The 23,677-nt window shown below is 40.9% G+C and overlaps 1 protein-coding gene across 3 annotated transcripts in view; it reads left to right on the top strand.

Moving 5' to 3' along the window:
• NTRK2 (neurotrophic receptor tyrosine kinase 2) overlaps positions 1-23,677 on the top strand; it is a 278,981-nt gene that overhangs the window by 144,734 nt on the left and 110,570 nt on the right. For 2 of the 3 annotated variants that reach the window (XM_065406073.1, XM_065406072.1), the window contains one exon: positions 18,895-19,083. In XM_065406073.1, coding sequence (XP_065262145.1) covers positions 18,895-19,083 — 189 coding nt within the window. Of the gene's footprint in view, positions 1-18,870; positions 19,084-23,677 lie in introns of all 3 variants that reach the window. The other variant, XM_065406071.1, reaches the window with a different exon arrangement.

Raw genomic sequence — 23,677 nt, 5'->3', positions numbered from 1 at the left:
GGGACCCATAGTTGGGACCCTCCTTCCTAGGTTATGTCACAGTCTCACCCTGTCACACTGAGGATATCCCTGCGGGGGAGGGAACATCAATTACTGGGAAGAGACAGGTAATAGTAATAGGGGATTTGATTATTAAAATATAGGCAGTTGGGTTTGTGATGACTGGGTGAACCGCATGGTGAATCGTCTGCTGGATGCGAAGGTTGTGGACCTCTCAAGTCATCGTACATGTAGGTACCAGTGACATAAGGAAAGGTAGGAGAGGTGTCTGGAGGCTAAATTTAGGATGCTAGGACAGAGATTAAAGTCCAGAATTCTCTGAAATGCTTCCAGTTCCATGCACAGGATCAGTTAGTAGGCAGCAATGCAGGGTCTCAATGCATGGATGAGATGATGGTGTAAAAAGGAGGGATTTAGGTTTATTAGGAACTGGGGAACCTTTTGGGAAAGGAGGAGCCTGTTCAGGACGGATGAGCTCCACCTAAACCAAAATAGAACCAGATTTCTGGCATATAAAATTAAAAGGTTGTAGAGGGGTTTTTAGACTAAAGGCTGGGGGAACAGGTGTGGAGGAGCACATGGTTCAGACAGACACATCCCTTAGGGGAGAATTTATTAAAGAGGATACTCTATATCCTAGTAAAGAGGAGAGAATAGAAGTTGATAGAGTACAGGTAGGAACTGAAGAGACAAAGTCTAAGAAAAAAATAGTCCAATTCAATTACATTACATGAAGGCAGACAACTAAATATTAAGAACTTTTATAAGTGCTTGTATACAAATGCAAGAAGTCTAAGTACTAAGATATGTGAACTTGAGTGCCTGGTATTAAATAAGATTATTGATAAAATAGGCATCACAAACTTAATGAAACAATGTCAATGGGACACCATAATATAAGAGTACAAAATACATAGGAATAACAGAGTAGGTTGCACTGTTGAGGGAGTGGCACTACATGTGAAAGAAGCATAGTGTCAAATGTTGTGAAGATTTTAAACGAATCAAACAATACCATAGAATCTCCATTGATAGAAATTCCATGCTAGAATAATAAGGCAAGTCTACACTACAAAATTAAGTTGACCTAAGTTACATTGATGTACAGACACCGCAGGAATTAAATCGCCTTTGCATATCCACACTACACTCCTTGTGTTGGTGGTGCGCGTCCTCACCAGGTGACTTGCACCGATTTAACTGTCAGTAGGGGGCATTGTGGGATGGCTTCTGAAAGGCAGAAACAGTAGATGTAAGCAACACAGGGTCTACACTGACACTGCGTTGACCTAACTACGTCGACTTAAGTGCTACGCCTCTCGCAGAGGTGGAGTTAAGTCAATGTAGTGGGCGACTTACATGGGTGGGAGCTACATATTAGTGTAGATGGTTACAGAGTTAGGTCAACGTAAGCTGCTTTACATCAACCTAACTCTGTAGTGTAGACCAGAGCTAAGAGTATAGCAGTAGGAATATACTACTAACCATCTGATCAGGATTGTAAAATGCTCAGGGAGATTAGAAAGGCTACAAAAACAGAAATGTAGTAATAATGGGGGATTTCAACTATCTCCTTATTGACTGGTAATGTGTCACCTCAGGACAAGATGCAGAGATAACATAAGAGCAGGTTGGACAAACACCTGTCAGGGATGGTCTAGATCAGGGGTCGGCAACGTTCGGCACGCGGCTCGCCAGGGTAAGCACCCTAGCGGGCCGGGCCAGTTTATTTACCTGCTGACGCGGCAGGTTCGGCCGATCGCGGCCCCCACTCACCGCGGTTCGCCGTCCCGGGCCAATGGGGGCGGCGGGAAGTGGCGCGGGCCGAGGGATGTGCTGGCCGCGGCTTCCCGCCGCCCCCATTGGCCCGGGACAGTGAACCGCGGCGAGTGGGGGCCGCGATCGGCCGAATCTGCTGCATCAGCAGGTAAATAAACTGGCCCGGCCCGCTAGGGTGCTTACCCTGGCGAGCCGCGTGCCGAACGTTGCCGACCCCTGGTCTAGATAATACTTACCCCAGCCTTGAGTACAGGGGACTGGAATAGATGACCTCTCGAGGTCCCTTCCAGTTCTATGATTCTATGATTTCTAGACACCATTAACGACCGTTTCTTGGAGCAGCTAGTCCTGGAACCCATAAGGGAAGAGGCACTTCTTGAGTTAGTCCGAAGTGGCACCCAAGATCTGGTGCAAGAGATGAAAAAAGCTAAATCACTCGATAATAGTGATTATTATTATTGTATTATTATATAGATTATTATTATTATAATCACTCGATAATAGTGGTCTCCCTGTAGGGGAGAAAATACCAAAGAAACCCACCTCAGTAGCATATAAATTCAAAAAGAGGAACTACACAAAAATGAGGAGGCTAATTAAACAGAAATTAAAATGAACAGTCACAAGAGTGCAATGCCTGCAAGCTGCATAGAAACGTTGAAAAAACACCATAATTGAGGCTCAAACTATATGTATACCCTACGCATAAACAAACAAAAAAAACCAGAAAGAGGACCAAAAAAATGCCACCATGGCTAAACAACAGCCTAAAAGAGGCCGTTAGAGACAAAATACATCCTTTAAAAGTTGGAAATCAAATCCTAGTGAGGAAAATAGGAAGAAGCATAAATTCTGGCAAGTCAAGTGTAAAAGTATAATTAGACAGGCCAAAAAAGAATTTGAAGAGCAACTAGCAAATGACACAAAAACGAACAGCAAACATTGGAAGCAGGAAGACTGCCAAACAATCAGTGGGGCCACTGGACGATCAAGATGCTAAAGGAACACTCAAGGAAGACAAGGTCATTGAGGAGAAGCTAAATGAATTATTTGCATTGGATTTCACTGCAGAGGATGTGAGGGAGATTCCCACAGCTGACCCATTCTTCTCGGATGACAAATCTGAGGAACTGTCCTAGATTGAGGTGTCAGTATAGAAGATTTTGGAACAAATTGATAAATTAAACAGTAATAAGTCACTAGGAACAGACTGTATTAACCCAAGAGCTCTGAAGGAACTCAAATATGAAATTGCAGAACTACTAACAGTGGTATGTAACCTATCACTTAAATAAGCCTCTGTAACAGGTGACTGGAGGATATCTAATGTAACACTGATTTTTTAAAAGGCTTAAGAGGCAAACCTGGCAGTTACAGGCTGGTAAGCCTAACTTCAGTACCAGGCTAATTGGTTGAGACTATACTAAAGAACAGAATTATCAGACACATAGATGAACACAATAAGTTGGGGAAGAATGTGGAGAAAGTGAATAAGCAAGTGTTATTTATCTCTTCACATAACACAAATCAAGGCTCACCCAGTGAAATTAATAGGAAGTGGGTTTAAAACAAACATAAGGAAGCACTTCTTCACACAATGCACAGTCTACCTGTGGAACTTATTGCCAGAGGATGTTGTGAAGGCCAAAAATAGAATTAAATTAAAAAAAGAATCAGGTAAGTTCATGGCTATTAGCTAAAACGGTCAGAGATACAGCGCCATGCTCTGGGTGTCCATAAACCTCTGACTGTCAGCATCTGGGACTGGACAATAGGGGATGGATCCCTTGATAAATTGCCCTGTTTTATTCACTCCCTCTGAAGCATCTGACACCAGCCATTGTTGGAAGACCACTGGTCTTACCCAGTATGGCCATTCTTGTGTTCTTATCCCTTTTCAGAAAGGGCACTGACCTACATGCTTAAAATCAAGCACGTGCTTACATGATTTCCTAATTAGGGCCTTAAAGATTTAGTCTGGGACTCTCAAAACTGGGTGCCTAATGTTAGGATCTTAAACCCATATTTAGGCACCTAAATAAGTGGCCTGATTTTCAAATGTGCTGATCACCCAGCAGCTTCCATCTCATGTACCATCCAGAAGACCAAAAATTATTTGCCAACGTTTATTCAGTAGCTAATTTCAAATAAAGAATAATTCTGAGAGAATCACAGAAAATTCAGAGGTAGGAAAAGAAGTGAAATGCATTGAATAAATTGCTTGCTCAGCTCTGCTTATTATCCTGAATGAGCTGGCTTTGAGTCCATTAATATATAGTTGATATAAGGAGCACCAGGAAGTCTTTTTTCTGTGGTTTTCATATCCAAGTAAACTCTGTGATATTTGCAGTTAGACAGTTCAAGCATAAAATATTGTACAGGATTATTTGCACCTACTTAGCCAAACTCTGCTCTACTTGTTCCCATGAAGTACACTGAAGACTGATGCTGCAGCATTTCAACATGAGCTGAAGCCAGCAATTATTTAAACTGTCACAAGAAATCCTGGTCTTCTGAGATTTCCAAACCAAAGAGATTCAGGCTGGTTTCAATAAACTGAACCTTTGAACATTTTTAGATTTGTCTATCACTATTGATTTGGCTAATAATTAGCTATTTCATTGCCCGCAAGTGTAAGAGTTAGATCTGTTTTCACAAGCCAGTTTCAAGAGCAGGGAATGCTCAGGGGACTGGTTGGCTCAGGAGATAGAGGATTTTTTCACTTAGAGGCTTCTGGTTGGAATTCAGTCCATATTCCTTGTAGCTAGAAGTCATTCCAGCTCTGGTAACTAATTGTTTAGCTCACCTGTGCAAAATAAGTTGATGGTTTCAGAGCTGAATAAATAGTAGTAACATATTTTTGCAAATATTAGTTTGAATTTGAAAATGAAATTTCATTTGACTGTGGTTTGGAGCCATTTCCTTTTTGCTTTCTATGAGCGTTTGAATAGCTGAGCTTCGCTAGTGTGAATACTTATAGAAAAATGAATGTGAAGCTCCCACTCTTGAATGTTTGCTGAAAGCCAATGTTGAGTGTCCCAAAATAGGAAAAAATGACATGTGGCTTATGTAACTAACAAATTTCCACTAACACGAACTGTTCAGAAGCTATCAATATAAGGGGGGGAGGGAGGGTTGGGAATAATTTTCTATAAAGACTATATTTGAAAAAGCCAGTCTTGTTGCAAATATTTCACTAGTAGGAAAAGAGACAACATTTGATTAAGAAATGGTGCATTATGAATAATTAGACTGTGGCTGGGACACTGAGCTACAAAGCTACATTCTGAGTAACTGGGTGAATCTTTTTCATGTTGTCACAACTGTGCACCAAATCCCAATGGTGCTCATGTACACACGGAGAAAAAAAAATCCCTACATCCATTTTTTTAAATGAGGAACATCAATTTGAAGAATACTGAGCTAGACACCGTGTGGCGGGGAGAGGGAAAGTGAAAGGCAGGAGAAAAAAATGACAGTTTTAAATTGCCTGCACATCACAAAGTACCAGAGAGCAGTTTGTGGTGCTTCTAGTCCCTTTCTATTATAAAACCTAAATTGGGAGCTTTCAGATTTATATGTTATCAAACAAATGGAACTGAAGTTCTCTGTTGACTGACAAACTACGGTGAAAAGGCAGCGAGGCTTCTGGGAGAGGGGAGTAGAGGGGAAGGATGCAAATAGTCTAGTAAGCCTAGAAAAAGAGAGCAAAGGTAGAAAAAAGTTACAATAAATGTAGTCAAAAGACTAAATAAAAGACATTTATAATGTTTTCCTACTAATTTTTCTTATACTTAACTAGGAACTGGTTTTCATAGTGGAAGGATGTTATAATAAATATGTTGCAGATCCCTTCTCAGAGCTGTTTTTAAAATAATGTATTGTAAAATGAATGAGGTGTACTCTACTAGCAATAATCCATTATAAGCTGTGCATTAATAGACTACTAGGGCACTTCTCAGGTAGTTAAACCTATAGTGCCTATGAGGAATGCACAAGTATCCTACAGTGCACTCCCAGTCATGTCTTATTGCTATATATGCTTAATTGCAGGCCTAATTCAAATCCCAGTGGACAAATGTCCTCATCCATTTAGGGACCACCATGGTTGGGACATTTGTCCCCCACTGGCTTCTTTTAACTTTTGGCATGAAATAATGTTTGGGGTCATTTTGCTTATGTGGGAATGCCCTGTGGATGATAAATCTGAATCTAAGAAATGATTCAGCAAGGACAGATTGAGGCAGAAAGAAATAACTTTATTAGTGATATGTTCAATTTATAAAAACAACTAACAACTAACAATAAGCATTTCTTCGAAATTTAGCTACCTATAGTTTGTTAAACAGAATTTGGAAGCTGATCTGTGATAATGCCAGCTAATAACTTCAAATAATGTTGCAGTTCTATCAGATGACTATTACGACATGGTGACAAGGCAATTTGGGAAAAATTGTGCTGCTGCTCTCTGTGTTGTATCTGCCATGTGGATATAGAGGAGCTCATTCACCACACAGCACTAAATTCTCTCTTTCACACACACTTGCATAAGTGGAAAAGGGAAGGTTCACATTCAAATTAGTTGGGAAGAGTGCATTGGTAAGAAATCATTGCATTAATATTACTAAAATGAAATGAAAAATAATAAGCATTTGATTTTAGCTGAATAATTACTTTTTGTTTGACTCCAGTAAGCACATTTCATCTGATCTTTTATTCTCAGAGCAGATATTTTTGCAGTGTAGTATTTTAAAATGATCGTTATATTACCCAAGTTCCCTGGGTACTGAAACCTGCAGGTGGCTATAAGAAATGGTCTGGATGATCTATATTAAAAATGATAAATCATTTTCTTTCTTTCTTTAGCATTGTATGCTCCCCGAGATACTTACATCTTTCTGACTCATGTATGTGTATTGATTATTACACCATCTCCCTATTACACTTTAGCATCAGATCTGTGTTTCATTTGGCTGCCAATAATGACAAGCCACAAATTCATCATATTCCAGTATAGGTCACACCATCTGAACTGCTGCTAGTATAAATGTGGTCCACTAGCCACAAACCAGTAGGCAGCTTTATAGCTACCATTTAACCTGCACTTGAAATAATGTTATAATTCTTGAGAGGCTCTGTGGCATAGAGGTGAGAGTTCCTCCAGAGTTCTAGCAATGTCTTTGACAAACATTCCCTCTGTATCTTCCAGCAAGTTACTTAACTCTTTTGTGTCTGCTACCCCATCTCGAAAATGGGAATAACAACAATTACATATAAAGCATGATATTGAATAGATTTGCAAAGTCTTGTGGGCCAGATTGTGCCCCTGAGATTGGTATGCAAATATTTCCTGCTTTGGAAAGAAAGGGAGATCAACAATCTCTTTACTCCAGTCCCTCTCTTCCTGGGACCCTGCAGAGATTCTCCTCTGTGTGGGGAGTCTCAGTGGATGAGGGCAGGCTCCAGGGAGGGTTTTTCCATCAGACTTGTACAAATTACAAGAAAAAGGTAATATAGATCCTGGCGTTATAACCTTTCCCTCCATGCTTCTGCACCAGGGAAAACCTCCCTTCAAGTAGGATACCAGGGCTAGCCATGCTGCTTGTTAGCCACCATGCCCCGGACCCAGTGCAGAGACACAGGGCATATATGTGGATGGTAGGACCCAGGTGATTCACTGGGTTCTAGAGGCAGAACCCAATTTATTCAGCCTGGGAGAGGGGACAAAGTGTCCCTGGCCTTTTAGAATGATTTGGGGTGAACTCTGTGCAGATCCTGGCAGAGTTTGCCCCAATTCTAATCACCTCCCTTTGCAGGTATTTCCACTTCAGGGATGCTCAAGGTGTGTGTGTGTGAGAATGAACTGGGATCCTTTGTCATCAGCACACGGGAATAAAACTGAAACACAAATATGCAGCTGTGACTCTTTTGGATTCAGAGCAAAACCAAAGAGCTGGTAAAAGATTTGAATAGCTACAGTCTGTGTATGTCAATTTCAATGGAAATGGCTAAAATTGCTTGTTCCTCATTCTCTAGAGGAGTCAAAGCATTTGAAACAAAAAAGACTTGTGACATGAAGAATGTGTGTTTTAGAGAAATTGCATTGAAATCAGCATGAGTGAACTTTTGACACTTAACAATGTTGAAAATTGAGTACTGTGAAGCCGACTAACATAGCTATTATTTAATTACCCTCAATAGTACCTGTTACTTAAATTATTATATATGAGAGAGATTAAAATTTGTCACTGTAATGCATTTTCTCTGCATCAAAGCAAAACAGAGAAACATAATTTAGTCCTCTTATGTCACTGTAATAAATACATTGATTCTTATCTGAGCCAAAAGGTAAAATGAAATGAGAACTTGATCAGCTAAATGAAAGATGAAAATAGAGTTGTGTGATTCTGGCAGAGTTCATGAACTGAGTCCTGCAGGTTGGTTCATAGACTCATCGATTTTAAGGTCAGAAGGGACCATTGTGATCATCTAGTCTGACCTCCTTCACATTGCAGGCCACAGAACCTCACCTACCCACTCCTGAAATTGACCCCTAACCTCTGGCTGAGTTACTGAAGTCCTCAAATCATGGTTTAAAGACTTTAAGTTACAGAGAATCCACCAGTTACACTAGTTTAAACCTGCAAGTGACCTGTGCCCCATGCTGCAGAGGAAGGAGAAAACCCCCCAGGGTCTCTGCCAATCTGACCTGGGGGAAAATTCATTCCTGACCCTAAATATGGCGATCAGTTAGACCATGAGCATGTGAGCAAGACCCAGCAGCCAGACCCCTGGGAAAGAATTTTCTGTAGTTACTCAGAGCCCTCCCCATCTAGTGTCACATCTCCAGCCATTGGGCATTTTTGCTGCTAGCAGTTGCAGATCGGTTACGTGACATTATAGACAGTCTTATCATACCATCCCCTCCATAAACTTATCAAGCTCAGTCTTGAAGCTAGTTAGGTTTTTGCCCCCATGACTCCCCTTGGAAGGCTATTCCAGAACTTCTCTCCTCTGATGATTAGAAAATTTCATCTAATTTTGAGCCTAAACTTGTTGATGGCCAGTTTAGATCTATTTGTTCTTGTGTCTGTGACGGGTTGGATCACAGAAACCCCCTGGGAGCTGCCACCTGATGTGCCAAGACTACTTCTACCCCTGCCTTCCCTGCCAGCTCGGGGCCCCAGCACCCTGTCCTGCTGAGCCAGACACTCCCGTCTGCTCCAACAAAGACCCGGGGTCTGAATTACTTGCCCCAAAGCTGCAGGTTTACCTGAAAGCAGCTAACAGAAGTGTTCCTGTCTTTAACACTCAGATGCCCAACTCCAAATGGAGTCTAAACCCAAATAAATCCGTTTTAACTCATAAATTGTTCGCTCTCTATAACACTGATAGAGAGATATGCACAATTGTTTGCTCCCCCAGGTATTAATACATACTCTTGAGTTAATTAATAAGTAAAAAGTGATTTTATTAAATACAGAAAGTAGGATTTAAGTGGTTCCATGTAGTAACAGACAGAACAAAGTAAGTCACCAAGCAAAATAAAATGCGCAAATCTATGTCTAATCAAACTGAATACAAATAATCTCACCCTCAGAGATGCTTCAGTAAGTTTTTTCCTCAGACTGGACACCTTCCAGGGCACAATTCTTTCCCCTGGTACAGCTCTTGTTCCAGCTCAGGTGGTAGCTAGGGGATTCTTCGTAATGGCTCCTCTCCTCCCTTTATTCTGTTCCACCCCTTTATATATCTTTTGCATAACGCGGGAATCCTTTGTCCCTCTCTGGGTTCCCACCCCCTCCTTCTCAATGGAAAGACACCAGGTTAAAGATGGATTCCAGTTTAGGTGACATGATCACATGTCACTGCAAGACTTCATTGCCCACTTGCCAGCACACAAGTATACTGGAAGACTTACAGGTAAAACAGAGCCATCTGCAGACAATTGTCCTGGTTAATGGGAGTCATCAAGATTCCAAACCACGATTAATGGCCCACACTTTGCATAATTACAATAGGCCCTCAGAGTTATATTTCATATTTCTAGTTTCAGATACAAGAGTGGTACATTTATACAAATAGGATGATCACACTCAGTAGATTATAAGCTTTGTAATGATACCTTACAAGAGACCTTTTGCATGAAGCATATTCCAGTTACATTATATTCACTCATTAGCATATTTTTATTAAATTATATAGACTGCAACGTCACAGTGTCCACATTGGCATTTAATTTAAATAACTCCTCCTATCCCTGGTATTTATCCCTCTGATGTATTGATAGAGAGCAATCATATCTCTCCTCAGCCTTCTTTTGGTTGGGCTAAACAAGCTAAGCTCCTTGAGTCTACTCTCATAAAGTAGGATTTCCATTCCTTGGATCATCCTAGTAGCCCTTCTCTGCACCTGTTCCAATTTGAATTCAGTTTTCTTAAACATGGGAAACCAGAATTACACACAGTATTCCAGGGTTCTTGATCTCAAACAACCCACCCTAGCCTTCTCAACAATCCTGGGAGCAGCCCATTTCTTCCTGTATGTTAGATGTCTTTGGAGCAGACAGGATCCAAGGAGTGTGAAGAGGGGGAGAATAGATAGGCTGATGGAAGGGTGAAAGGAGATTCACCAGCTCCCCATCTGTGCTAAAACCTCAGGTGCATATTCATCAAACTTTTATGAGTGTTTGGACATTTTGTGCAGCTCTAGAAAGCTTTTCTCTGTGCATCCTATCAGAAGAGCAGTGATACAGGGCAAGCTTAATGCTACTCAGTGCAAACCAGGTCAAACAATTAATATATGCAATGCAGAAAATTACTTACCCTGTTAATACATAAACCTGCCAACTATAACTCTTCTGAGCCACAAACCCCAGTGTCTAGAACCTAATTATGGCTCAGAGCCATGCATGTTGGGGGCCGGCGTAGAGGACATCCGCTGTTTCAGCAGTGATGGAGGGAGGCATTGTGCCTGTGTAGGATTGGATCATGCATAAGGTCTCCAGAGGTGCTCTGATTGCCAGCCCTTCCTTCACCTTTTGAAAAGGGGTAGCATATATTGCCTCCATATGCTTGCTTGACAGTGAAGTTTGGGGCCTGGCAACAGACAGGCTAATGACACCATTCAGATGTGCCCTTCAGTGGTGGTGGTGGTGCTTCTGCTGACAGCAAAAGCTCTGGCAACCTCTCTCTGGTACTCAGAGACCAAAAGCAGTCCCATAATGTGTATTTCCTGTGTGGAAATATGGTGGCTGATATCTTCGCCAACATTAGATTGAATTGGGGATCTCTAGAGTTGAAAGCATGAGTCACTATAGCTTGAGCTAAAGAAATAGGCTCTCCAGCTGGGAGCGGTAACAGACTCTCATATTCTGTGGATCAGGCATTTAGGGGGATAGGAAACGCATGCTGTTGAATTATACAAGCCTAGGCTGGGGGGCAAGGAAGGAGGCCTGCCACTGCCCCATAAATGCTGGGGCAGCCATATGGTATGCGGTAGGACCTTTAGCAGTGCCATTAGTACAGTAAAAGGTTAAGCATCTATACAGAAAAAGCTTCACTGAAGTCACACTAAACAGATTTCTAATGGTGTCTGAATTCACTGAAAGTAGTTGCACTCCTCTGAGGTGGTGCTAAACAGGTTTGATTTGGGGTGACCTGTTCAACTTGTCTTGTATCTTAAACACTAGTTTTCTTTCTGGTCTATTTATGCCTTTTAATTCAATTCCCTGTATTCAAAGTGCAGCATATAAGACAGCAATCATATAAAATAATGTTGATGTAATTCTATTACTTTCTATTCTGTTGTGCTCTCTTATTCACTCTAATAGAATTACTTAAACATTATTTGAGATCATTGTTGCTTCAGAGTTTGCCTACACTTGTTGAACTTAAATATGTGGAGGGAACATTCAGAATAGGGAATGTAGTACCTGGGTGGATAACCTTGCTGAACAGTGACTACAGGATAATGGAACAGAGGGAGTAGAAGGTGAGATAGGGATTCAAAAAGTCAGCTGAAAATGGGGTGTATGCTCTGGCGAGAAGCTTGCACACTGGTTTAATAAATCTGCTGGCCATGGGGTATATGCTTTGGCGAACTTGCATGCTAGTTTAATAACAGGAAATATTGAGTCTTTGCTCTCTCTGAAGCATGAATCTTGCCTGTTAATCAGGAAGAAAAAAGCACTTCATAGAATCTACAGCAAATATGGGAGTCTCATGGGGAAAAGAAACTTGCGTAAGTGCTTTTTGACAGCCATGTATTTAATACTTAAAAATACACAAAAAAGGGAAGAATCAATACAGGAACAAAATCAGTGAAAGGGAAAGCTAATGTTACAGTGGTGACATGCATTCATGTCCTGCTTTTGCCTGGTAATGCAGTACCATTAATACGACTCTACACAGGTTGATTTGACTGCAAGCCATTGCTTACGTTTCCTATGGAAACAAGGGCTTGAAGTAACATGAGCCAATACCAGTGCAAGATCTGGTGAGAAGTCACCCCAGATCTTATGAAGGAACCATGGAATTGATGCACCAGCATAAGAGTCATACGGAAGGATCTTTGCAAGCATGACTGCCTCTCTCTCTCATTTATATTAATTGTTCTCTTCACATGATACTTGTATGGGCGAAATCCATCCCTGTTGTAACAACATGACTTCAACCGCAAAGCCATAATTTACTGGCTCTAATAATTATCAGGCATCACAGCACAGGGGAGTTTGAAGGCGGCTAATGTAGTGGTTTTGCAGATTATTACAAGGAACTCTTCCCAGGTATTGGGGGTGGGGATTGCATGGGAGAAAGTACAAAGGTGCCTGTTGGAAAATGTGACAAAATAGGCTATAAAGGCTGGCATCATTGGCAGAGCAGGTGTTGAGGGCTGTGTACAGTGAACAAGATAACAGGTAGGGCAGGGCTAAGCCATGAAGGGAGTTAGAGGATCCTCCAAACAAATGCTGAAAGAGCAAGTAGAGAGATATGAGAGATAACAGGAGAAGACAGAGTCATGAAAGCCTAATAAACAAGTGATCTGATATTCAAAGGTGTTAAGCCAATATTATCTAGCAGTCTACTTTCTGATTTAGGGTATTTTGTTTAAACTTCCCCTAAAAGCTTCCCCTGGCTGGAAGTGTCATGGGTCTCCAAAACAGCCCTCAGCCTTCTAGGGAGGACTGCTGATAACCTGTGATTTTTCTTTTAATATCACAAAGACAAAATGTCAACATTAGTGACAATTGGTTTATATTGTAACAGGCTTCCCCTCCCCAACAGCTGGGGTGCAGGTGGGATGATTTGAGAGAGGCCGGGGAATGGCCATTGAAACAAAGCATTCTCTTTTATTTATCTTTTACCTTAGCGTTTCATACAGTTGCCCATCACTGTAGTATTTCAGCATCTTCCATACAAAATCGCTCGCAAAAGCAAAGTCTCTAGCAGACATCATAGAGTCTCTAGATCTTCTCCTTTCTCAGGGTAAAACCCCTGCATGGGGTAGGGTGGTTTGGTGTGGGGGTTGGTTTTATTTGCTTACTTGGTTTATTTGTTTGTGTTTTGGGAGGTGGAGCCACTGGTTTCCAGCTCTAGGGGAGGTGGGCACTATTGGGTGAGAGCTCTGGCTGCATTCAAGTGTGCTGGATTCTTTTTGATAATGTGTTCTGGCCTCATTCCTTTAGATGCCCCTGATGCTACAGTATTTTCAAGGCTATCTGCAAGAAAAAGGACTAGTTTGCAACCCCCCTGGGGATCATGCCAGCACATTGAGCACCCCTACCTTACTTTTATAGTTTCCCCAAAAAGAAAGGGAGCTCAGACCCATAACAGAACATTTTCCCTCACACTTGATCTCACCTGCTGACATGAACACTGATGTATGTGACAAAGGGATCCAGTACCTGATCACAGGAGGAAAGAAATCCGTGGAAAATTCAGGCAGTTCTGGCTGCAAAGCCAAAAATATTGGTTGCCTTGTAGTGGTCATAAAGGAAGCACATTGAGCCAAATTCTCTATTGGTGTCAACAGGAAACAATAGAATGGCAAACATTTACACCAGCAGAGAATTTGGCCCATTGAGATTACTTTTGGGTTTCTATCTATCTATCTAAAAAACATAAAAGTTCTCATTGCAGACTTGTTTCTGTAGGCCATTCTATATCAGTCCAGCATGAAGCCAGGAGACAAACTGAACTACGAAGAGTGAATATTAAAGAGGTCAAGACAAAATGATCTTTTGAAGTAAGGAACCAGTCAAAGGGATATAACTCCAAATGGTCAACACTGGGTTCTGTTATGCTCTTTCACATGGGACATAGAGAAGCACTAGGCTTTGAACATGTTATACCTGCTAAATTGTGAAGCACAGCAGACAACAAGGGTACATCTACACTATGACATGACCGCAGCTGGCCTGGGTCAGCTGACTCGGGCTCGTGGGGCTCAGACTGCAGGGCTGTAGACATTCAGGCTCAGGCTGGAGCCCAAGCCCGAATGTCCACACAGTAGTTTTACAGCCCTGCAGCCCCACAAACCCAAGTCAGCTGACCTGGGCCAACGATGGGTGCTTAATTGCAGGGTAGACGTACCTTAAGTGCACATATCATACATCATTTGTCTTCTAACCAAGATCAATGGATGGAAGTAGATGAACATAAGGGATTGTTTGTGACCATCTGATCCAAAGCCTGAAAATGTCTTTCAGCAAGGCCGTGCCAGGTGTAAACCAAAACCATATGTTCTTGCCTTTGAGATTTATCTGCTGCAGTGTTTTTCTAATTCAGCCTCTGTGAGCTTCTCCCCTCCTGTGTGCTAGCATCAGTGTTCTTGTCTGAGCATGCTCAGCTGAGTCAATCTTAGGCCATTATTTAATTTGGACCTCTTTTCATCTTCTAACATGTGGGAAGGTAATATGCATTACTTCAATGGCAGTCAATAGCCAGACATATCTCCAAAGCCAAGAGGCTAAGTACCACAGGAAGTCAGAAATGGAGCAAGAAAAGAGCCAGAGGCTAACACCAAGAAATCATGGTGTGACTAGAGTCCAGTGGAATTCATATAAAAAATCCATTACTGCTCTTTTGCTTCACAACAATGGGGCAGCAGAAAAAAATCTCTTTATTCTTATAGTATGATCATGAACGTATTTATCCTGGTAGAATATCTAAAGTACTTTAAAATATAATTCTATAAGAACATTTTTTTTGAAATCTAAGGAAAATACAGGTACAACCCTGTAGAAAAAAATATCAGGATAAAATTACCAGTCTGGACCTAATTGTTCCTGTAAGGCACTAGCCACTATAAGGGACAGCACAGAAATGCATTGTCCCAAGGAGAAGTTGGAGAGGGATTGTGCATCAGGAAGCTCCAAAGGGTACCAGAGGATTGCACCGAATGGTGCAACCTTCTACCCATGTTCCCAGTGCAGAGTGTGTGGGTGTGAGCTATGGCCCTGCTTCCTCCCCTCCCCCTTTTTGATAATGTGATTGTCTCTGGTCCTTCTGTGGGGGTACACAGCAGGGAGCAGAGAAGCTCCTTGTACCCTCCCACCCTCATGCATATCATGAGGAGCAGTCACAATCTGGCTCATTTCCCCCCTCCCCCCCACACACACAGAATGTCAGCTTAGAAAATAATTATTTTCCCTAAATCTTCCCACATGCTTACATCTTGGAAATGATGTGCATATAGCAAATGGGTAATGTGCTTGCATCCATGCTACATGTTTTCTCTTGTGAACAGACAATACACAATGAATAAAGAGAGAGAGGCTCAGTCCTGTAAGTTATATTTTCTCGTCATTTGTCTCCAAAGCAGACAGCTGTTTCTTATCTGGCTCCGGCTTCCATCTTCTTAAGTCAAGAAATATATTCTTAAAAAAACCCAGTGAGGATGTTAGGCAGAACATTTCGGAATGGAGAAAACCCCTGTTTCTTTGGAGTTTTCTTAAAAGCTGCAACTGTCCCTTGAAGTGGTGGCTATTGACAGCCAATGAATTTCATTTCCATTGGAGACATTTTGTTTAAAATTTTCTTTCTGTACGAAGCCAATGTTGGATTTGAGAAAGCAAAATCAATAATAGGTGTCAGCAAATGGTTGCCCTGCTCATTCTGCCTTTGACAAGTAATTTTAGGTGACCCCATTTAATCAGGATGAGACAGTACTTAGACACTGTTTAAGAAATTACCCTTTGATTTGTGCTCTGGATAAATGATTCATGAAAGAGCCATTCCAGTTTCTTGCCAGCTCGGAGTGGTCGCATTCAAATTGCATTCTGGTAATGCAACAATGAAAACTGCTACAGTGAAGTGTCAGCTGCAGTGCTAGACTTTGACTGTAATGTAATTAAGTCAGTGCATTGCGGAAATGGAATGTAACTTCATGTAAAACAGTTAGTCTGTCAAATAAGCAAGCAACAAAACAGTTTGTGTACCTGTTTATTCACATTTATCAGTGGGCCCTGATGAAGTGGATGTTTGAATTGGTGTAAGTATATTTGTCTCCTGATATGTAAAAAACTTGCCATCTCTTGGATGGTGGATGTTTTAATTATATAACAGATATGTAGAAAACTGAAATGGGTATTTTAAAATTAAGCAAAGGCCATTGTTTTATCTTTTTTCTAATTAGTAAATATAGTGCGCTTATTAGGAGTTGTAATTTACAGTCAGTTCCCTGTACTGAATGTATAAAAAGGTTTCCTTGATTAAGTGGACTAATAACAAATTAAGTAGATCATAACACATCACTGTGGTCTAGCATTTACCCTCATATTTTAGGTATTGCTCAAATATATCAGAAATGATTTGAAATCTAATTGGCATAACACAGAGGACCAGTTTAATTAGTTGGCTTAGTTTAGTAACCTCATTTACGAAGAAAGCAGCCACATTTTAACCACAATGCCTTGCAACGTGCAATGATTTAAAAAATAATTCAAAACTGGCCTACCATATAAAACTGGATGCCAGAGTCCCGATCAGTGCAAAATTGATGTGATTAGCAGATTGCCTTCCTTTTCACTATTCTGCTTACATTCCTATAGATGTGTAATGTACACTCCTTCCTTCCAATCCTGTATACGTGCGAGGAATGAACAAATGACAAAGGGATTTGTTTCTCATGCTAATCAGAGGCTGCAGAGGACTTAGAAGTGCCTCTATTAAGTTATATGTCTAAGAAAGCTTACAAGCTGTTCTAATAAAATAGATGTGGCCCTTCACACTAAAGATACATTAATATAAAAAGGACTGCATTTTTGACAAGAAAATTTTTTATTTGTCTGCCAGCTTAGTGGTAACATCAACTTGAGACACGCCAAGTTCAGAGACATGAGACTCAGGAGTGTTTTTTTCTAGAAAACTTTAGCAAGGCTTTTCTTGTTCTTCTCTACATTTTCATGATATTTTATAGCAGCACAGATGCACACACAAACCCAAACACACATCAAATAATGTTGTGACATTATATGTGTAGCTAATATACCATCTCAAGGAATGTTTTCTCCCAACTGTTTGCCGTGTTCTGGACTTCATTATATAAAAATCTTCGCCAAAAAACAGGCATAATCCTTGTAGCTTTGCTAGTAGCATTCATCTTCTAAGGATCTGAGGACTCAGAAATGACAAATACAGCATCAGTATTAATACTTCACTTGATAAATTGCAGAGATCTAGATGCATTGCTTAACATTGTCAACTGTGACTTCCCAACAAAGTGAAAGGCATTTGAAAAATTACCGCTGGTGTTTCAGGCTAGGGGAAAACTACTTTTTCAAACAATAAAATGGTTTCCTTTATGGACTGCTAAACCAGAATCAGGGTTTTAATTGGGGGGAGGAGGAGAGAGACAGGGATGTTCCTGCAGCTGAACCCTCGAAATAGCTATGTCAGATTATTTAAAGGCGGAATTCCTAATGGGATCTCCAAATCCATCCCCTACTTATGAGCCATCTCATGGAATGATAAAGATGTCTTTATGGTGATACTGTGAGCCAGTCATGAGAGGAGAATCGCATAAAATAAACCATTTGAAAATGTGAGTTTGTCGCTGGCTCTTTAGTGGGACGAGTAGGGAAAATGCTGCCAAGGTTTATTAGTGACTTGGATCTTCTTTCTGAGCTTGGGTTGCATACATAGAATTAAAGGGAAGAGAGCAATTAAGCTGTAAATCATGAGAGCTCCTGGGTTACTTGGTTACTTGTTCTGACCTTGCATAGGCTGCGAGATATTAGATCAAAGCCCCTTAAACCCACCTGAGAAGTGCCCAATTTGCATAACAATTAATCAATCCTATCACTTTTTATCTCACCAGTTGCTGTGGCTTAATTGTAATAATAATAATTAATAAAGTGCAAAGAGAACAAAACAGAAGTGGCCCCTCTCATACTGGGTTCTGACAGGCTGCCAAGGGGAATGAAATATTCCATTGGGTTGGAACAACCCTTGCACAGTGACTCCACAATCCCTCTGAGGCATAGGGTAGGAGTTGGTCCTACATGTCCACTGGGCTCTGAATGTTGTCTTAACCCTCTTAGTCCTTCAGAATTCAGACAACCTCCCTCCTCAGGGAGAATGCATCTCACACACATATCCTGTCTCGCAATAAGGCCATGACAAGGGGAAATATCACTCAGCTTTGTTTTCAAAGGCCTTACTTGTGTATGTTCTGAGTAGGGACTAATGCAAACAAGCAATGAATACAGGTTATAACTTATTGCTGGAAACAACAGAAGAGTTCACTGCATTTTGATATTTCTCCCACTATATTGGATGTAGTCCTATCAAGTCTATGTAATCTACCAATATAGGTACTTATAACACACTCGTAGTCATAGTATCTGAGTGCTTTAGAGGTTACCTCTATGGAACGATGATCCTTGTGCATATAAAGGAGTCACCAAACGAAGCCTTTGTTTTAAGTCCCATATGAAATATGTTCTCCACCTCCCTCAGCATGCATATAAAGTCCCAGAGGCAAAAACGCCAAATAGCAAAAAGAAGGCTACTAGCTAGTTGTGCTTAAGGGCAGATTGGTCAGCCAAAGCAGGTGACTGAGGGAGGGGAAAAATTTGTCAAGTTACAGGGGAATCTTTGTTTCTAACTCTAGGTCCTTCTTCAGTTATCAGCAATGATGATGATTCGGCAAGTCCCCTCCATCACATTTCGAATGGGAGTAACACTCCATCCTCTTCTGAGGGCGGCCCAGATGCTGTCATCATTGGAATGACAAAGATTCCTGTCATTGAAAACCCCCAGTACTTTGGAATCACCAACAGTCAGCTCAAGCCAGACACATGTAAGTACAGATGTTTATATGTATTTTGGTCATTTATTTTTCTCAGCCATGAGCTGGGTTTCTTTACTCGAGCTAATGGGGTAATGATGTAACTTGCAAGGGTAGGGGGTGGGGGGGTTAAAATGTATTCAAGTCATTAAGGACATTGGTACATGGGATGAACTGCTTTACATCTGTCAAAGCCAAAAGGCCAAATTCAGCCCTTGTGAGGAGTCAATTAAGACAGCTGCACAGAAAGCCTACAAAGTTCACTGAAGTCACTGAGAGACTTTCCATTGATTTCAATGGCCTTTGGATCTGGCCATTGCACCTAATATGAATTTGACCCAGTGTATTCTCAAGAAAAGACTAATCTTGCTTTGGGCCAGAACCAGAAGTCAATATTTGCATAGTATCGTTATATACATTCTGTTATCAAATTACTTGTGTTGTGGCTATGAATGTAAATTCACTTTGAAATATATATATTTTTAAAAGTAATGCTAAAATAGTGTTGAGATTAGAGGGTGACAACTTTTATTCTTCTGCTTTATTTGTATAGTTCAGGCTTTATATTTAAAAAAGGTGTTTAATATTTAAGATGAAGCACTAGGTTTTGTTTTCACCTCAGATGAACAGTAAGTTTAACTGTCACATACATGTTCTCAGTCCATCAGGTTGTAGGCATACGAAGTGAGCGGTTAAAAAAGCACGCCAGGCTTCTGTTACTGATCTCCAAAACAAATATTAGTTTTGCAAATGAACATTTTAAAAGTTGGGGGAGGCTGTTATTGAAACATTAAATATAATAGTACAGCAAATAATAAATATATTGTGGTTATCCACAAATACTGTGGATAACTACTGACACTAACATATTATAGCAGGTGAGGCAGTAATTGCTATAATCAGAGTTTCTTAATGGTTTCCATTCTAATTCACAATTTTCAGTCATTTATAGCTATCTCAAACTTTTACCTTTTGGACTGAAATTGTTGTGGCTTGGTCCCTAGGGATTTTTTAATGCTTCAGCAAAAAATGGTTTTGTAGCATGAGAAGAATGAGAAAAAATTACTTTCCTCATTATTAAAAAAAAAGCAATCTTTTTTTTTTTTTTTTTTAACAGTCTTAAACAGGTTGAAAATTGCGGTAGAAATGGCCCATATTGATGACAAATGCCTTTAAGTGTTCCAATAAAAATTATTCTCATTTGACCAAGTTATGAGCCTTAATACATTGTACACTTGACATGCCCAATAGATTTTGTATAAGCTTTTCCTTAAATTCATAGGCTGCCTGATCCATTTCCCATGGAAGTCAGTAGAAAGACTCCCATTGACTTCATTGGGCTTTGGATCGGGCCCCATGTGTGTGGTTGAGGAATGCTACATTGTGTATTGATGCATGTAATTGATTTAACTATGCAGCAAAAATTTTAGTGTGGATGCACAAGCTGGCTCTTTTGCCTTAAACCTTAGACAGTTTACAGAGTGTAACAGGAACCCTCCTCCAATCGCTGTGTGTTTTTTAACACGTGGAAAGGCTGAGAACAGGTAGGGTGACCGATGCCCCAATTTTATAGGGACAGTCCCGATATTTGGGGCTTTTTCTTATATAGGCAGTTATTACCCCACCTCTGTCCTGATTTTACACATTTGCTATCTGATCACCCACCTTTCCTGTGAAACCCTGAGATAATTCCACATTGTGCACTTAAGCACAATCTACCGCAGAATGTCAGGGTGCCTTGGCAACACCAACTTTTGACACTTTCTGGCTTGTATTCATGCAATCTTAATGTTCTCTTAATGTTATTTTATTATATAGAATTATTGTATAATACATCTCCAAATAATCTGATATACCATATGCAGTATGCTGAAATAATTTTTTTGTACTTGATAAGCATAAGGAGAACATTGTATATGTGTATTGTGATTGGGAACTCAATTCCTATGAAAAATATAATTCATTAGGGGATTAGAACTGGAGCAATGTGCCCTCATGCCATCTACAAAGTTACATAAAGGACCAAGTGTATGAATATTAGGCTCTTGTACTCCTGCCCCCAGCTACGTTAAAACACATTTTAATTGTTCTTCTGAAAGCAAACTTCCGTGCATGTAAAGTCTCTGGCTTTAACAAAAATATTTTAAAAATGTATGTGCTCTGTTCCAAAACAAAGAGGTCATTTGAGTTGAATAGGAGGTTGGAGCTCAGCTATAGAAGCATTGCATCACAATCGAACAACACTAACTACAGTAAAAGTTGTAAGTCAACAATCTCAGGTCCTGATCCTGAAAAGTCTCAGGTCTTTTCTACTGAGGCCTTAACTAGAGCAGCAACACGCACTATGCAGGGGTGATTTCTAAAGTGCACTGACGTGTTGTGCATTAATTGGTCTGTGTAGACTCTGCTGGTGCACACTACAAGTTTCATAGCATGCTTTAGTATAGTGCCTATTTGAAACACCCCCCACCCCAGTATGCATAACTCCACTGTGTAGACGTGCCCTTAAACATGTACTTGATTTTGCACATTGTGAGTAATATCACTGACTCTAATGAAATTACTCACAGGGAAAAAATTAAGCATGTGTGTAAATGTGTAGAGAATGAGGGTTTAAGTCTTCACATTACTATGCATGATATGATTTGAATGATGAGGAAGGTGGAGATCTGTACATCAGGTCATTCCACGTTCTGCTACACTGCGTTGATAAATAAAATAAATAACTAAATGGAGATATCCTGTCTCCTAGAACTGTCCAGCCCCCTGCCTTCACTAGCAGAACCAAGTACTGATTTTGCCCCAGATCCCTAAGTGGCCCCCTCAAGGATTGAACTCACAACCTTGGGTTTAGCAGGCCAATGCTCAAACCACTGAGCTATCCCTCCTCCCTGAGAACTGATGTTCTCAGTGTCTGAGATATTTGGGGTTTTATTATTTTAAACAGAACCAGGTAAACTACTATAGCACAATATAATCAAGACAAATCTGGTCTCTTCTAGCACATTAAGCATGTCCAATAAAGAGGGTAATTTGAATTGTCTGAGACAAAAATGGTCTTCCCATGAATAATTTCACACACACTCTCTCTGTCTCATTCACTCACTTTTTATTACAGTGTTGCACTTGTCCTTCTCCGATCTGCAAACCTCCTCCTGATTTGTATTTTTGATATTTTTATAAGCTGTAAGCTCTCATACCATTTTCCTGTTTACAGTAATACCAGCTCAAAATGTCATCTGGTTTCTCATCTCAAGTAAAATAATTAACATTTATGTTTACTCCCTATCCAGCCTAAATACAGCTGTTGTCTAAGTATTAGACACCCCGTCAATGACTGTCATGATGGAAAATGATTGTCACGCAGGACCCTGTGTGATTAATATTTTTTATGCTGCATTTTTGGGGGCTAAGTGGAATCACTTTCCAACACTAATGCTATATTTAAATGGAATTTGAAGGAGCATGTTTGCAGTGAGTAGCAAGTGGAGTTTGTTTTTTCATTCTCCATTTAAGTGATGTTTTAACCTCTCGTCAAATACCTAATCCTGTAGACAGAGCTCCAACACTAACTCTGAGAAGTGTGTGTGTGTTTATAAAAATAGCAATCATAATAAATCCCATTTGAAATTCCATCACCAAAAAATCAGCATTTCTGCCACTGAAAAAAATCATTCCTGAGAAGTACCAGCATTTAAAAGTCTGGGAATGAGGAGACTAGACATGATAGTGCTCCCTTCCCCTCCTGGTATAGTCACTCAAGATGAAGTCACTCAGGTCACTCAGAACTGGTGAGGTTTAGTTTCAGTAAGCACCCAAAAGTGTGGAGGTGAAATCCTGGCCTTGATTTCATTCTGGATGCTTATCTAGACATTCACTGAATGTACTGATAGACAATTGAAAATGACCCTCCCTCCCTCATCCATGCCTATGTGATATTTCCCATTCCAGCCATCCGTGGTTAAACATCCATTTTCCTCTGGCTGTCCAGCAAGCCCACAGGACTATACTCTAGCTTCTGCCCATTTCGCACCCCCATCCTGCCATGGCATGAACACTCACCTACTGCTGGCCTCAGGTTCCTCTGCCTTCTATTCAGGGTCACATAGAGATTTTGAAGGGCCTGTGACAGTATCTGACACAGGGCCTCCATTCTTCCAAAGAAATTACCACTGGGAGTGCAGGTTGTGCGGGGGTGATGGTTGGAGAGGCATTGATCCTGCAGCAGCATCTCCTGTCTGGTAGGGCTGGGCCAAACTCTCTGCTCCAGGCATTGTGAACTGGTTTGACTTGGCTGATGCTCAGGACTTAAATTCTCAAAGAGTACTTCCTGGAGTCCCCCGCGGGAGGCATTGGGACTCAGAGAGTCAGTCCCAAGAGTTTAAAAATATTTACTGGAACTTCGCTCCAGACAGCGCCAGCTGAATTTAAGCCCTGCTGCTGCTCCATCATGACGCTGTGCACTAGGTTGCTCTACCACTCGGTTTGGGATCCCTCTCAAACAGGGGGCCTGGGCAAACTGCTCCCCGCTCTTCTCCCCCAGGTGGACCTGCCTTTATTGGCTGATCTGCCACTGCAGAAGGCCTGAGGGTTTCCACTTGAAATT

This window comes from Emys orbicularis, chromosome 6, assembly GCF_028017835.1.
Source record: "Emys orbicularis isolate rEmyOrb1 chromosome 6, rEmyOrb1.hap1, whole genome shotgun sequence".
Lineage (NCBI taxonomy): Eukaryota > Metazoa > Chordata > Testudines > Emydidae > Emys > Emys orbicularis.
The sequence above is the reverse complement of the archived record's forward strand: the minus strand, read 5'-3'. Positions and strand labels throughout refer to the sequence as shown.